Source organism: Microtus pennsylvanicus, chromosome 9 (genome assembly GCF_037038515.1).
Source record: "Microtus pennsylvanicus isolate mMicPen1 chromosome 9, mMicPen1.hap1, whole genome shotgun sequence".
Classification (NCBI taxonomy): domain Eukaryota; kingdom Metazoa; phylum Chordata; class Mammalia; order Rodentia; family Cricetidae; genus Microtus; species Microtus pennsylvanicus.
Window position 1 is genome coordinate 11,047,767 of NC_134587.1, and position 15,577 is coordinate 11,063,343.

A 15,577-nucleotide genomic window follows, 5' to 3' on the forward strand; every position below is an offset into this window, starting at 1 on the left:
CTGAAAACAACATAATAAAGCATCTATCAGTTTTTCTTAATGACAGGGGAGATTACCTGGTGGCTGCTAGTCTCAGAAACTTTAACATCCAAAGACCCGGCTAGGACAGCGTACCAGTTGGTTCCAATATCACCTTGGCGAAATACTGGAAAAGAAACAGTGATGTAAACATGCCGTGTACAGGTTTGCTTGTTTGTTTGTTTAACCAGATAAATCTTCACTGGGTATTACAAGCATGGCTTATTCTCAACCTTCCCTCTCTGCTCCCACAAGAACACAACACGGCTTTCCTCCATGTCACCCATCCACAAAGCTCACCCTATAGATTCAACATCCTCGGGAGCAGATGCCCTATCTACAGAACACTCTCAACTGATCATCCTGACTGCAGGAAGATCCATTGGCCCCACATAGTGACGCAAGCCTTTAACCCCGGCACTTGGGAGCAGAGGTAGGTGGATCTCTGTGAGTTGGAGGCCAGCCTGGTCTACAGAGTGAATTCCAGGACCAGGGCTACACAAAGCATTGACTGTAAAGATTCACTAACATTCTGTGAGACTTACTTTAAATACACTTCACGGCAGTGTGACGCTTGGAAGCTGTGAGTCTAAATGGGGACGGGGCTATTTGACTCGCCACACTAAGCCATCCAACTTCACGGCTCTGTATTAAAGGCAAAAGCCCTATGACGGCACACCCACAGTCCCAGCACTCAGGAGGCTGAGACAAAAGAGGACCATGGGTTTGTGGTCTGCCCAAGGGATATCACAAGACCCTGCCAGTAAGTAAACAAGTTAATAAATAAATGAATGCATGTAATGTGTTTTGTAGACTAATGGGCTTCCTTTTAAACTGACCAATGGACGGCTGACTTTATTTATAACACTGTAAGGACAGGGTCGTTGCTTTTCTGTTTATTTTCTGACTTCACTGCATTTAGGCATTTGACTATGATCCTCACCCTGAAGTTTCTCTGAACTGTCTCTGAGTTTGCAATCTTAGAGAAAGATCTTTTAGATATTAGCTCACATAACCTTGAAAATCATTGGAAGGGCAGGAAAGATGGCTCAGCAGCTAAGAGCACTTACTGTTCTTCCAGAGAGTTCAGTTCTGAGCACCCTTGTCAGACAACCACATGAAACTCCAGCTCCAGGGGAGGCAACATCCTCCCCTGACCTCAGAAGGCTCTGGCACACATGTAGCGCACACACACACACACACACACACACACACACACACACACACACACACGGTCTTTTTCAGCCAAGCCAGATTCTATGCAAGTTCACACCCTCATCTACAGGAGGCCTGGTCCAAGAGCTCCTGCCCTCATCCCACTGCCATGGTGAAGATTGTTCTAGTCAATCATGGATATCTCATCAGCTTTGCCAGGGATTGGTCTAGACTTTAGCCACGCGGTACATCTCTGGCCAGTGACACCGCACAGGAAGTCTGCTGGGGGACTCGGGAGACACAGTCCTTCAGCGAGGATTTGGGCTGTGGACCCAGAAGACCTCCACTTGCTGCAGCTGCCTGAGGCACATGCCAACCCGTGAGGTAAAGGGGGAGAACTCGGGGGGGACCAGAAGCCCTTCTCTACCAGCTACGAATCATCTCACCTCAGGGCGTTCATAGATGAGAAACATTTTTTTTCTTCTGGAATGAGTCATTGGTTATTCAACGCAGTTGGATGGAAGTGTTCTGTTAGTGAAGCATAAAACACACCTAGAAATAGGGAGGTGCTGCTTTCTCAACGCAAAGAAAAACACCCTAAAAATATAGTGTTCACCCTGTTGTTTCATCCTCTCTGCCCCTGATTCACACAGGATGGATAACATTTATTACTGAGGTCTGTTCAAAACATAGCTAACAGCATTAGATAAGAAAGCTTTGTCTGCAGCCCAGCCACATCCTTCCTGGGTTAAAGAAGACCGGTATTTGAATCTCTAAGGACACAGTTAAATGAATGTGTCTGTCTATCCTTCCTAAGGACACAGTTAATGAATGTGTCTGTCTGTCCTCCCATCTGGAGAGTGAGCTGCTGCCCCGGGGGTAGGGATAACAATGCCCCCCACTGTGAACATAAAAGTGAGAAGCAGAGTAAACACAGAGGAGAGACGTCAGCTCACTTGGAAGCTCGGACATCTGTCAGAGGACTCTGTGGGTGCTGTCTGTCCCCACACGGCAGACACGAATGAGCACAAGCCACACAAACACATGCCACAGGAGTTCCAGCGCTTACGTGTTATTCCTTTCTCCAGGTTCTCATAATAACCGCACAAACAAATCTGATGGAGAAGGTTTGGGTGGAATTTCTCAAAAGCTTTAACTTCTTTCAGGCGTGTGAAAATTATGTCCACATCTTCACTGGATCGCTCCAACGGCCTGCAGGGTAGGGGGAGGAGAGACAGAACCTGTTAGGTCTTAGTGAAAAGTAGGCTACAAGGTGTAACTCTAATTACAATTGCTTGTTTATCCATGATGAGACAGGGTCTCTAGTAGCCTGGTCTGCTGTAGAAGCTAACTCGATTCATGAAATAACCAGGCTAGCATAAAGGATAAACAATTATATTTTTATTTATCATAAGGGGAAACTCACACCACAGGAACGGAGGCTCTGCTCGGTTGCAGTGGAACCCCACAGAGAGAGGGCAACTGGTCCATGAACACATTTTTTTTCTCTGGGTCCCAGAAACCACATCTCATCCTGGATCCCCCTCTTAAAGAAAATTGGCTAACAAGATTTCCCATCAGTCTGCCTGAACTTAGAATGTAGGCAAGGATGACTTTGAACTGCTGATCTCCTCCCTCTACCTCCCAAGTGCTGGGTTACAGCCCTGTGCCATGAAGTTAGGCGGCTATCCCAAGTGTTCGCTCCAGATATTTAGTCCCCTATTCTCACCATAGGCATTTCTCTCTGTGTCCATCTTAAGCCCTTTCTGTTGCAAACAGCTAGGGCTGGTCCGCTCAGGGTCAAGAAAACCAGACTGAAAGAAAACATGCGCAGTCCTGGCTAGGCCAGCTGATTCCCACAGAGAAGGAATGGACGAGACTTCCTGTGGAAAAATGGAGACCTGGGATGTACAGTGCCCAGAGGCTCAGACGACCACGTACTGGAAGAGCCGGGGATCCACAGACATCACTAGTACTGCAAAACTTCGAGGTGACCATGCTGAGACCTTTAAGAGGCCATGAGGGTTGTGCCCTCATGAAAGGATCATGCTGCTGCCATGGGAACAAGTTCCCAGTAAAACGATGAGTGTGGTACTTTTGCCTCTTCTCCAGACCTTTTCTCTTTGACTTCTGCATGGCTGATGCTGTTCGCCTTCTTTCTGCCCACCATGGGTGTATGCAGCAAGAAGGCCCAGCAAGTACGATTTCCTCCCATCTTCTAATGGATCACCCAGAGTGCAGAACTGTGACAGATACTTTTTTCTCCATAAATTACTTAGTCTGTGGTATTTTGTTATAGCAGATAGCATCTCAGGGTCCCTTTCCATCTACCACCCATGGAGGACTTCCAGACTCCCTGTTAGAAACAAAACCCTCGAGGCTCAGGACTTTGAAATGAGCTAGAACTATGTGAGTGAACACAATGCTGCCCAGAGAGAGTGTGTGAGCTGGAGGGAAGCATTTTACTGCTGCACGCCTGACAGCAGGGCATCCCCAGAGGGCATCGAGTGCGGTGGGTACATGTCACACTGTTGGCACCCGCAGGAAGTCAGGCCACTGCCACAGGAGGCCTGGGATGGGCCCAAAGCAAGGCCAAAATGGAAACGACCCCTAGAGGAATTATAGGCAGGAAAGTTGGAAACCACACCCATGTGCTGGATTCTGTCTTCATGGGTAACACAAGAAGAGGTGAGGGTCCCTCTGCCCTCACCAAGGAGAGAAGACACCCGTGTTTATTCCCCCTTAACATGGCTTTTATTAGGAAAGCAGGCCAGAGCAGCAGAAGGTAGCTGGCCAAATGCTCCAAAGGAGAGACTGAACACTCAAGGGCAGCCGGAGAAAAACACACTTCCATGACGTTCAGAGTGAGCCAAAAGATCGACAAGGTTCAAAATCAGACTCTAAGTCACAAAAGACATCAGTGGCTTTGTGATGTCGCCCATTGCTAAACATTTAAGTTCCCCAAACAGTGAAAAATGACGATTTTTTAGTTAAAACATTTAGAAAGTACATTTCTTTATTTTGCATCCATGTCTTTGCCTCCTGTGTATTTGTGTGTGCATATGTTTATGCACTGCTGGAGCCTGGGCCCAGAGCCTCCTGCATGCTAGTCACTCTGCCAAGTATGCTAGCCCATTGTTGTCATCTGCAAATATCTCCTGACAATTAGTATATATATTTCAGAACACTGGACAGAAGGTCACCTAAATACACTCGAATTAAAATGACTTTGTGGCTCAGTTTGACTTTTCATTTCAACAGGAAGTGAATATTAAAAAAAGATATTTCTCTCCTTTAATGAGCAAAGCTAAACTAACTCATGTGAGCTCCATAGATCACACAAGGCTACAGAAGCTATTACTACTACTACCAGTACCAACATCAACATGGCCATTAGTCACTAAGACCTTTAAAAGGAGCATCTAATGAGGGGCTGAGGAAATGATCTGTGGATGAGGTGAGATCCAGACCCAGTGAGAGACCCTGCCTCAAAAATCAGGGTGGAGAATTATAGAGGAAGATAGTAGATGTTGACTTCCAGCCCCCATATAGTCACGCATGCATGCGCGTGCGCGCACAGAGAGAGAGAGAGAGAGAGAGAGAGAGAGAGAGAGAGAGAGAGAGAGAGAGAGAGAGAGAGAAAGAGTATTTAATGAAAGCAATGAATACAGAGCTTGAGATATTTTTTTAGACATGTGTGTATTCTTTTCTTTTATAACCATAAGATCTTAAACAATATGTACTTAGCAGTCTCAGTCTTTCTAACATTTAGCTTTTCAAAGGGTTTTGACACCTATAAAAATTTTTGATCCTTGTGGCCAATTAGATAAAGCTCATAAAATGAATTCCATTTTACTCTCAAAAACATTTAGACATGTAAGTCAGGCAACTCCAAGGATGCTGAAATCGTGTATATTTATAGTGCCAGGGATGACACAGAGATGTCAAAGGTCTCTGAAACTCAAGCTGTTTGCCACTTATCAGGTTATCATCTTAATTATCCAATTATTAACCACTCACAACACTGTTTACTTCTTCCTAATTGCAAGTTTTTCCAACAATGTCAATGAAATTCAGAAAGAAGGAGCTGATGATGGTTCATTCAATATGCATATATTTACGAAGGAAGTAGTAAAGCCATCTGATAACATAGATCATGTCTGTGTGCCCAGTGTGTGTGTGGGGGGGCATCTGTGCACAAACAGCAATTCCTAATACAAGGACAAGAAAGAAATTCAGAAAAGAGATGTCACAGTGGGTAGAATTCTACCAAGACCTCATGAGTACATTGTTGTGAAAAGCCCTAAAATCGCCCCCTGCTCATTTCTCCTTTTGTAACTACAGCATCACCGGCTAGCAACTGAGTCGGTAAGTTTGTGGATATCACTTCACATTTTCCCAAGAGAGCCCTGCTCTCCTGGCTCCTCCCCTGTTCCTTTCTTATTTATTCACTACAAGTGTGCTTGGATGCATACCTATGTATGTACACGTACACAAGTTGACACACAGATATAGAGACGGAGACATAGACACACACCTGTCAAATGAACACACATCAACTCAGTTGTCACAATTTTCCTTTGTCTGTGAGCCTTGATTCAGCTACTGAATTTGCAGCTACCCTTAACTAAGGCATAAAGGGCTTCCCAGTCTTTTCAAGAGCTGTCCACCTGCCTCTGGGAAGCAGAGCCCAGAGAGTGGGCAGAGTCCCACTTGGTAGCCAGACCACTTGCGTTTTACATCACTATAAAACAAAGAGAAAAGAGCCCTTCTAGATCCAAATTTAAGAAACATTAGTTATTAATCCTTCCTGTCAACCGCTGTAACGCTTCTGTTTACAATTAGAATTCACATCTTGCTATCTCTCCTACTTTGTAAGACTTTAGGCGAATCTTTTCCTCTCACCCCACCTTGCAAAACCTACATGCAAATATTTTAACACTCCCCCTCCCTACAATACACCCCTGCTAAAACATTCATCTACACAAAGGCCCTGCTGCATACTTGGATCTTAAATGACTCAAGCAGCCCACTCTTTCGCATGTTCCTTCATTTCTTTTGTGCCGATTCTTTTCTAACTAGCCAATCATGAAAGACTGTGAAGTCAGATCCCAGCCACAGTCACCGCTTACATTAGACTTAAAAGCCCAGCTGACTTCCTGTCCCTGCACGCTTGCTCCCCTGCTTTGGTGAGTAGCTGATTAGAAGGGAAGTTCTTCCTTGTTGAACCCGCTTTCATTGGAGTGGTGGTCTCTCCATGACCCTGGGCTTATTTCTAACAAAATGAGAACAGAGGTTGTGATAGGAGCTCATGAAGACCACCATTTTGGCCTTGAACGAAGGTAAGGAGGCCCACATACCTTTGCCTCCCACTTGACACACCTGCTATGTCACAGGTCCCACTGGGGACTGAAAGCCACTTCTCTGTGTCCCTTGAAAAATCTCACTGTTACCTGGAGGCCAGGACCAGCCCTGGTCAGGCTTAAATGATACTGAGTTGGGGACGCGTGAGCGAGTGGAGAGGAAGAAGGCCTTTTTGACCATGTTCTGTCCTGTCTTTTATTTCTTGACATTTAAACCACAATGCAAAATCAAAGTACAGCCTCATCTGGGGGCTGGAGATGTAGCTCAGTTTGCCTGGCATGGACAGGTTTGATGCCCAATACAGAACAGGCCGCATCGACGTTGGACACCCAGTCCCAGACATCTTCTCTGACTGTGCCCTAGTATCTGAGGTCAGTATTGTACCATCAGGCTGGGCACACACCCCAGACACAGGTTCTGCAGACGCCAGCTGAACTAGACCCCCAGTGCACAGAATAGAACTGTGAAATCCATGTGCCCTGCTAGCATTCGGGGAAAAATTAGTTTCTTTCAGTTCCTGACACTCTGGAGGAGCATCCAGGATGAGTCAGGTACCAGATGCTTTCTAAATGTTTCAGGCTAAATCAGAATGAGTGACTTTTCTTCTATGTGAGTCACAGAAGACTCAGCAAGAGATTGTCATGAGGCTGGCACACTCGGGGCCTTGGGCTGTGAGAATCGGATGTTCCTGACTATCTTTACTCTTGTTTACTTGCTTTCCTTTTGTCTGTCTGTCTTTCTGTCTGCCTGTTTTGGAGTCAAGGTGTCATAGAAGCAGGCTCATGTGGAATTTCCTAAGTAGCTCAAGTTGGCTTTGAACTCATGATCTTCCCTCCCCAGTGTTGGGTTACACCTGTCTACTAATTATACCATTCTTGAACAAAGATAAGGGAAGCCATGCATTTCATTCTATAAAATTCCATGTATTCTATATTGAAGCCAATGGTGCAGGGCAGCACAACCCTGAGTCAATCAACCTTGTCTATACCAAGGCAACAAAGCTGACTTTAGTTAGCGTGAGCCAATGATTTTCAAGTTTGTATCATCTGGACCTGTGTGAAGCATGGGACACACAGCCAGCAGCAGCAGCAGAGGAAAACAGTGATGTACGACGTCCTTCTGTATATGTGTTGCTTTATTGGTTGATGAGTAAAGCTGTTTTGGCCAATGGCTTAGCAGAGCAAGGCAGGCGGGGAAATCCAAACAGAATATAGAGTGAGAGAAGGCAGAATTAGAGAGATGCCATATAGCTTCCAGAGGAGAAGGACACACAGACTCGTGGTGATACATAGATTAATAGAAATGGATTAATTTAAGATATAAGAACTAGCTGGAAATTTGCATGAACCATTGGCCAAACAGTGTTGTAATTAATATAGTTTCTGTGTGATTATTTGGGTCTGGGCAGCCAGGAAACGAATGAGCAGTCTCGGTCTACAAAACAGAGTTTAGCACAGAAGTTTGAAAAAGACTCTTTAACTGGACCAGCTTTTGGGAATTTTGAGTTCGCTCTGTAGCCCTTGGAGCTTTTTAACCGTTTGTTTGAGTCCCTGCTCTTCATGGCACACTCCTGGCTTAATGCTGCCTTCCCATTAGCACCAAGTATCCCACAGCACCTGCTACTGGTGCCCCTGTTCTTGACAGCCTGAAGAACACAAAGGAAGGGTGAGCAAAGATGCTAAGCTGGGGCTCATTTCATCAGATCATGAATCTCTTACTGAGTCATTAGCCAATAGCCGAGTGCAATCCTGTAGTTGTGGCTGGCTGTGGTACTTAGAATGAGAGTAGCTCCCATAAGCTTATATATTGAAATACTTGGTCCCGAGTCGGTGGAATTGTTTGGGAAGGATTAGTAGGCGTGGCCTTGCTGGAGGAGGTATAGCATTAGGTGCAGACTTTGATATTTCAAAAAGTCCTATACCCTTTCAACTCTCTCTCTCTCTCTCTCTCTCTCTCTCTCTCTCTCTCTCCATATATATATATATATGCTTCCTTCTTATAGATCAGAAGTAAGCTCACTGCTACTGCTTCAGCATCATATTGGCCTACCTACTGCCCAGCTCTCTGCCATGATGGTCACAAACTTACACTCTGAAACTGGAAGCCCCAATACATCCTTTCTTCCATAAGTTGCCCTGGTTATGGTGTCTCTTCACAGCAACAGAAAAGCAGCTAGAGTATTGGCTAGCTAATGCTCATATTTAATAATTCAGACTGGTCATTTAAGCAACACAGAGAATGACAATTTGTTTTTTTCTAATAAAAGGAAGTTTTTATTTATTAAAAATTCCAGCAGGGCATTGTGCTATACACCTTTAATTCCAGCACTCAGGAGAAAGAGGCAGGGGGCTATCTGTGAGTTTGAAGCCATCCTGGTCTACATATCAAGTTCTAGGCCAGCCAAGCTAATGAGACCCTGTCTCAAAAAAGAAAATAAAAATCCATGGCATAATTTGAGGACGTGTTATCACACATGGGGTCCTGAATTTAATCCCCCCCACACACACACACATCTCTTGTATCACTATTAAAGAAAGAGAAACCTCCACTTCATGCTGTGATGGACTACTAATTAGTACAGCACTAATTCTTCCAGAGTAAACAGACATTGAGCAAACTACATGAAGCTTTCAGACGTTAGACATAAGACAGCACGGGTCTGCGGTCCAAGCAAGGAGGGATCCACATAACATCCTCATTGTTTTGCTGATACACCTCTGTGAGACACAAAGAAGGAGCGTGGCAGACTCACCGTGCTGATGGGGACAATACGCAGGGACATGAGTCACAGGACGGGACAGGGAAGGACTGAACTGAGGGGCCTCGTGAGTCGTGATCTGTACATGCACAGCCTGGCTCCTACACAGGTCTGGCAGAACCCAGCTCTGGAGAAGAGCTGTTCAGGATTCTGCAGGTCAGCCATTCTCACAGATGCCAGAGCTCTGAGCAAAGAAAACAGAGCTCTCTCCAACCCCTCTGGACATTCATCTTACACTCCCTAAACAGTACTCCAGCCCACGTCACAGACTTCCGCAACAAGGCTTACAGATAAGCCTGGTAGGATCAAGCTGATTGATAGGTGAGTTAGCTTCCTATCAGAGTATAAGCTGGTCTTCTTTATAAAAAAGAAAGAAAATCTAAGCTCTCAATATCACAGCATCCAAAATGTCTAACATTACACCATAAAATACTATAAATTTAGTGGGAAAATGGAAACAGAAGTAGAGATGACAGAGATGTGGAAAATACCAAGAAATACAATGATCATGATAAAAAGTGTTTAATAATTTAAAGGTGGTGCTGTGCCCCTTTAAACCCAGCACCAGAAGGTAGATATAGGAGGATCTCTGAGTTGGAGGCCAGTCTGGTTTACAGAACGACAAAGGCTAGCCAAGGCTACAGAGAAACCCTGTCTTGAAAAGCCAAAAAACAAACAAACAAACAAAAACACTTAAAGGGAAAGATTGGCAGAATGAAGAAACAGCAGCAGTGGAAATATTAACAAATTTTTAAGCAAATGGGAATTCTAAGGCTGAAAAAAAAAATACAAAATGGAAAGGAAAAAAAATCCCCCACCATATGTAATTAAGAGCGGATTGAGTACAGCAGACAGAAGATCAGCAAACAGTGAGGGGCAAGGAAAGTTAGCTGAGGAAAAGCACAGAGCAAGCAAAGACTGACTGAGACCAATGAGCAGAGACTCTGTGACCTGAGGGACAAAACCGGGAGGATTTTACATACTTGTGACAAAAGCTACAGACGGAGTGAAAGGGAGAAAAAAGGGAAAAAAATTTGAGAAATAGTGGCTGATTTTTTCCTAATTAAAAAAAAAATGCAGTAAATAGTAGAAAAGCCTAAAACATCAGAGAGTGACATTTTTGCTTTATAAAAGACAAGAATTAAAGATGACCAGAAATGTTTTGCTACCTCCATCAAGAAGTAGAATTTGGGGGTGGTTAAGAATCCTGGCTGTTGGGGGCTGGACAGATGGCTCAGCAGTTAAGAGCACTGACTACTCTTCCAGAGGTCCTGAGTTCAATTCCCAGCAACCACGTGGTGGCTCACATAATGAGATCTGGTGCCCTCTTCTGGCCTACAGGAAGGATACGGAATAAATAAATAAATAAATAAATAAATAAATAAATAAATAAATCTTAAAAAAAAAAAAGAATCCTTGCTGTTCTTCCAGAGGAATCTGGGTTCAATTCCCAGCACCCATTGGGAGGTTCACACTGTCTGTAACTCCAGCTTTAGGACCTCCTAGGGCACCAGACATACACAGACATATGTGCAGAAAAGACACATCTCTACACATAAAATAAAAATGAATGTTAAACAAAGGTATTTTGGTTTTTGTTTTGTTTGTTTGTTTCTATATTTGAACAAGCAGACTCCTTTTCCCTCTTTGTGAATACGTGTTGGCCTGTGGCCAGCTGAAGGAAACAAGCGTTCAGCCCCGATCCTGACAAGCTCTGATGCCTCCAGCAAGTACTTGGTTACCTGGTTCGTGACTTCAGTGGGGGGGTGACACTGGGGCTAAACTTGGTCTAGGATCTTAAGCAGTTTTGGAAAAGTCTACGTTTAGAAGTAGTTACATATTGGGCCTATAAGTAAATGCAGTCAGAAGGATATGTCAATCATCCTGCCATTATCTGGAGCTTCAGAATCAAAATGTCTTTAGCCATTTTAACCAAAACATCCCTGTACCTTCCACATGCGGTGCTGATTCAAAATGCACATAAAAATTAGATCTTTAAAAGTTGTCTTGTTTTTCATGCTACAGCTGGCTTTGGTCTATAAATCGAAGAATATTTAATATAGCGATCTACCAGTGAAAAGATGTTCATGACCTAAAAAGTCCACAAAGCTCAGTAAGATAACATACAATGATGCTTTCTTCCATGGCGCTGAGGTCCTAACAGTGGACAGGCTGTTAAATAACTCTGAAGTGGAGAGAAGACAAAACATTTCTTAAATTTTAAAGAAGATTCAATACTTTTAAAAACAAACGTTGATAAAAGCAAACTCTTTCCGTAATACACATTATTTCCACAATTTCCACATCACAAATGCAAAGGGAACTGGTGCCCTGAATTTCCCTCTGTTGGGAAGGAGCTTCCGGTCCCCCTGCCTGTGTGAAATGACAAGGGCAGTTCTCGATGGTGACACACACTTCCAGCATGCCTCCCTGCACAAAATAAAAGCTGCAGGAGCCAGGGCGTGTGCCAAGGACATATGGCAGAGTGATGATGATCCGTGATAAATGAGGACTCTGCCCCGGGGTATTTGATTTCACTGTTAGTCATTACCGGCTTCAGAGAGATCAGGATCAACAGTCGGGAGCAGGTAAGGTAGCATGCAGAAAGTTGGTTTAATAAAAAATAATCATAATAAGAGAGACACCAGCCTTAAGCCTAGCATTTTATTTCAGACAAAGTTCAAATTCTTGCATTCGAAAGATTAACAGCCAGGTTGGAGAAATGTCTCAGGGATTAAGAGAACTTGTTACTCCTCCAGAGGTCCTACGTCTGGTACTCAGCAACCATGTCAGAGGACTCACAACCATTGTAACTCCAACCTCAGGGGATCCAATGCCTCTGGCCTCTGTGGGCACCTGCATATACCCATAAAAGCGTGCATGTGAGCACAAACACACAATATTTAAAAATAATAAAAATGAAACTTTTTTAAGAAAAAAATGCTAACCACCAGCAATTATGACTACCAAATCAAGAAGATGCCCAGAGGTGTCCGGAGGGGTCAATGTCCAGGCAAAGCAAGGGGCTTTACATGCAGTCAAGTATGGTCAATCAAGCAAGAAAGCATTGTGACTAAGTAGCATGCCCAACAGAATTCTGGTTTGAGGGACACCAACAGACTTTGTAATTATACCCCTGAGGGCCAGCAAAGCTGGGAGAGCGTTTGTTCCACAACTTTGCTTCACGAAAGCAGAGATAAATGACATCAGAACTGTGAACCTCTATCTCTAGCCCCTCATTCAACAAGACTGTTGCATGTCCTCTCAAAGCAGAGGGCAAAGAAGCAAATTCTTTGAGTCTTTGAGCCTCATATGGCACAAGACCAGGTCTGCCCTCTGCTGATTTCTGCTCTGTTGGGGAACTCAGTGCGTCTCAGTTCTACAAGGCAAAAAACAGCCATGTCTCCATGGAAAGACACACAGAGGTCTGTATGGACTTCTGGGGACTCAAAGGGAGGACATCACAGGGAGCCCTTTTTCTTCTAGTTCCCACCTCTCTCAGCGCTAATGTTGGTATTTTAACTCATTGGGGAGAGTGGGTAGAAATTGTGTAAGTACCAAGACAGGAGAAAGGTTTCTGGCTAGTCAGACAGTGAAGTGTGAGGAGAGACTGGGATGAAAAGTTAAAGACTGGATGATGGCCAGTGGCCAAATGGTTGGAAATGCTACAGGCTCCTCAAAGAACCTGACTAAGAAACAAAAGTGGATCTGATTGGTCAGGACCCCAACGCCAGTCAACCAGGTGCAGACCCTAGTTTACTAGCTCCTGGGGAAAAGCAGAGATTTGTTTGTTTTGTTGTTGTTGTTATTGTTGGGTTTGATTTTGTTTTTTTAATCAGAGCCATCATTTTAGAAAACCCATCCCCCTGAAGGAAGTGGACTGGAAGGGGAGGGGGTAAAGGTATGCCGAGTAGTTGGAAATGGGCTTTTAGGGCTCTGTGTGGCATCGTTTTCCCTACCACCAGCCCTCGTGCCTGCACACTTACAGAGTACCACAAGTTCTTTTGGGTGTCATAACACACAAACGCTTTCCCTTTCTCTCCAATGCACACTTAGCGGTACTGTAACAGGAAGTCTGATCTAGAGACAGTCATGGCATAGACTTTTAGTCCCTGTGAAATTATTCATAGTGCCCTCGTTCACTCTCAAAAGTGTCCTGGTTTAGACAATAAATTATGCATGCACCTTACTTGGAAATAACCCTGCTCCCGCCCCCTCAGGGTGCCTCTAGCACCAATTGCTACCTACAATGACAGCTTCTTCCTTCACCGTGATGGTCTCTGTTTCCCAGCTCACCCCAGCTCCAGGTGATCCTCATTGTTCTAACTTTGCAGCTCCCATTGCCTCTCCCCCAAGCTCCAGGTCACTGAGACAGAGCGGGATTCAGATCCTAGCTTCTGGGACCTAGGGATATGCCGAGGTCCAGAGAAGACTCTCAAGACTCTCAAGTAGGGGAGATAGAGGACAAAGGCTCTCCAGGTGCTGATGAATACACTCTCAGGCCTCGCTCTTTCTCATCTACAACCATCAGGAGGGTGTGGGCTGATGAAAGGGTATGTGGGTTTGGGGAAACAAAAACGGTAGCCTTGACTACATGAAAGTAATACTAATTACAGTCTTTGATTGAACATCATATGAATCATTTGTTTCTAATTACAGTGCTGCCCAGGAATACTCATGTAAATCGCACAAGGTGCCGAAGTGTTCTTAGTGTACTGTTATTTAATTACAATTATAAACACACTATGCATTCATAATTATGGCTTGTTATGCCTGATCGTTTGAATCCAACGCTAACACCGATTCCTTCCATTACTAACAAATCATCTTATCCACTCAGAGATCAAGATCTTTCAGGCACTGATGAACTTCTATGAGAAAGAAAATGCCAAACAATAGAAATGATTTCTACCATTATAAGAGTGATAAAACAAAAAACCACGTAGCATTACATTCCTGGGTGGGTCCAAGTTCGCTAATGAAAAGGAGAGCCATGCAGCAGCTCATGCGAGAAGAACCTAATGCATTTTTAATCACAGAAAGATCTGAGAATAATCTCCAACGCTTTCAGGAAGACCCGAGCACTGAACAGACACAGGAATCGCTCGCTTGCAGTGCACCACTAGCCACAAGGGCAAGTACAGCTAGTGCAGGAAAAGAAAGAGCTCAAAGGGCAGGCTGCGAGTGTGATTGTTTGGGTTTTATTTTGTTTAGTTTTGTAATGCTTGGGACTGGACCCAGGGCCTCACAACTCCTAGGACGAACACTCAACCCCTGCGCTATCCCCTCAGCATCCCAAATGTTCGTTAGCTCCATCTGAAAGTGGCAAGCCAGGTCCACCACCAGGCACCTCCCGCTGCTGGATTGTCACACACTAGTTCACTGACCATACTGAGGTCTTGTTAATCATGAGTTTTTTTTTTATTTTAAAATAAACTTCTGCTGTCTTAAATATTTATCTTTATTCTGCGTTGGGTTTTTCCTTTTATGAGTATTCAGGATTCCGCTGGTATTAATTTCTACTGGGTATCTTTTCATTTTCCCTTATGAAGTTGGCATTTTAGTTTGGGTTTTATATACCAGCTTTATCTAGTTCATCAGTGTTTAGAGTTTACTTACATCTAGGAGCCCATAAATTAACTTTTTTTTTTCAGTACTGGCATATCTGCTAGGCAAGCACTCTGCCACTGAGCTACAGCCCAAGCCCTAACATTAAACAGGTAAAACAGAGATGGAGAGATGGCTCAGTGGGTAAAAGCCTTGCTGTGCAGGCCTGACCACCTGAGTTGGAGGCCCAGGATCTCAACAAAGCCAGATACTGTAGGTCAAGTATCTGCGGTGCCAACACCATCTGTCTACTGGAGAGGGGAGACTGAGACAAAAAAAAAAATCAACCCAAGGCTTGTTCCTGCCTGGCTGACACAGGACAGAAGAGGTGGAAAGGCAAGAACTGACACCTGGAGGCTGTCCTCTGACAGACACATGTGTGCTGTGGCACACACACCTACACATAAGAACAGGTACATACAAGTGTATCTCACACACACACACACACACACACACACACACAGAGAGAGAGAGAGAGAGAGAGAGAGAGAGAGAGAGAGAGAGAGAGAGAGAGAGACGGCTATTATCTAAATGTTGGTATTACCCCAAAGTCACAAATTGAAATCCTAACCTAAGGTGATAATAGTCAGTCAGAGGCTTCAGAGATGGGGCCTTGGGGTAGTGACCAAGTCGCAAAGGCTCTGCCATCATGCATCAAGATGTGTCCTTATTAAA

At 44.4% G+C, this 15,577-nt stretch overlaps 1 protein-coding gene across 2 annotated transcripts in view; it reads right to left on the reverse strand.

Annotated features, from left to right (window-relative positions):
• Rapgef4 (Rap guanine nucleotide exchange factor 4) overlaps positions 1 to 15,577 on the reverse strand; it is a 257,925-nt gene that overhangs the window by 219,420 nt on the left and 22,928 nt on the right. For both annotated transcript variants that reach the window (XM_075984894.1, XM_075984899.1), the window contains exons 2-3: positions 2,243 to 2,385; positions 57 to 145 (exon numbers count right to left, since the gene is read on the reverse strand). In XM_075984894.1, coding sequence (XP_075841009.1) covers positions 57 to 145; positions 2,243 to 2,385 — 232 coding nt within the window. The remainder of the gene's footprint in view (positions 1 to 56; positions 146 to 2,242; positions 2,386 to 15,577) is intronic.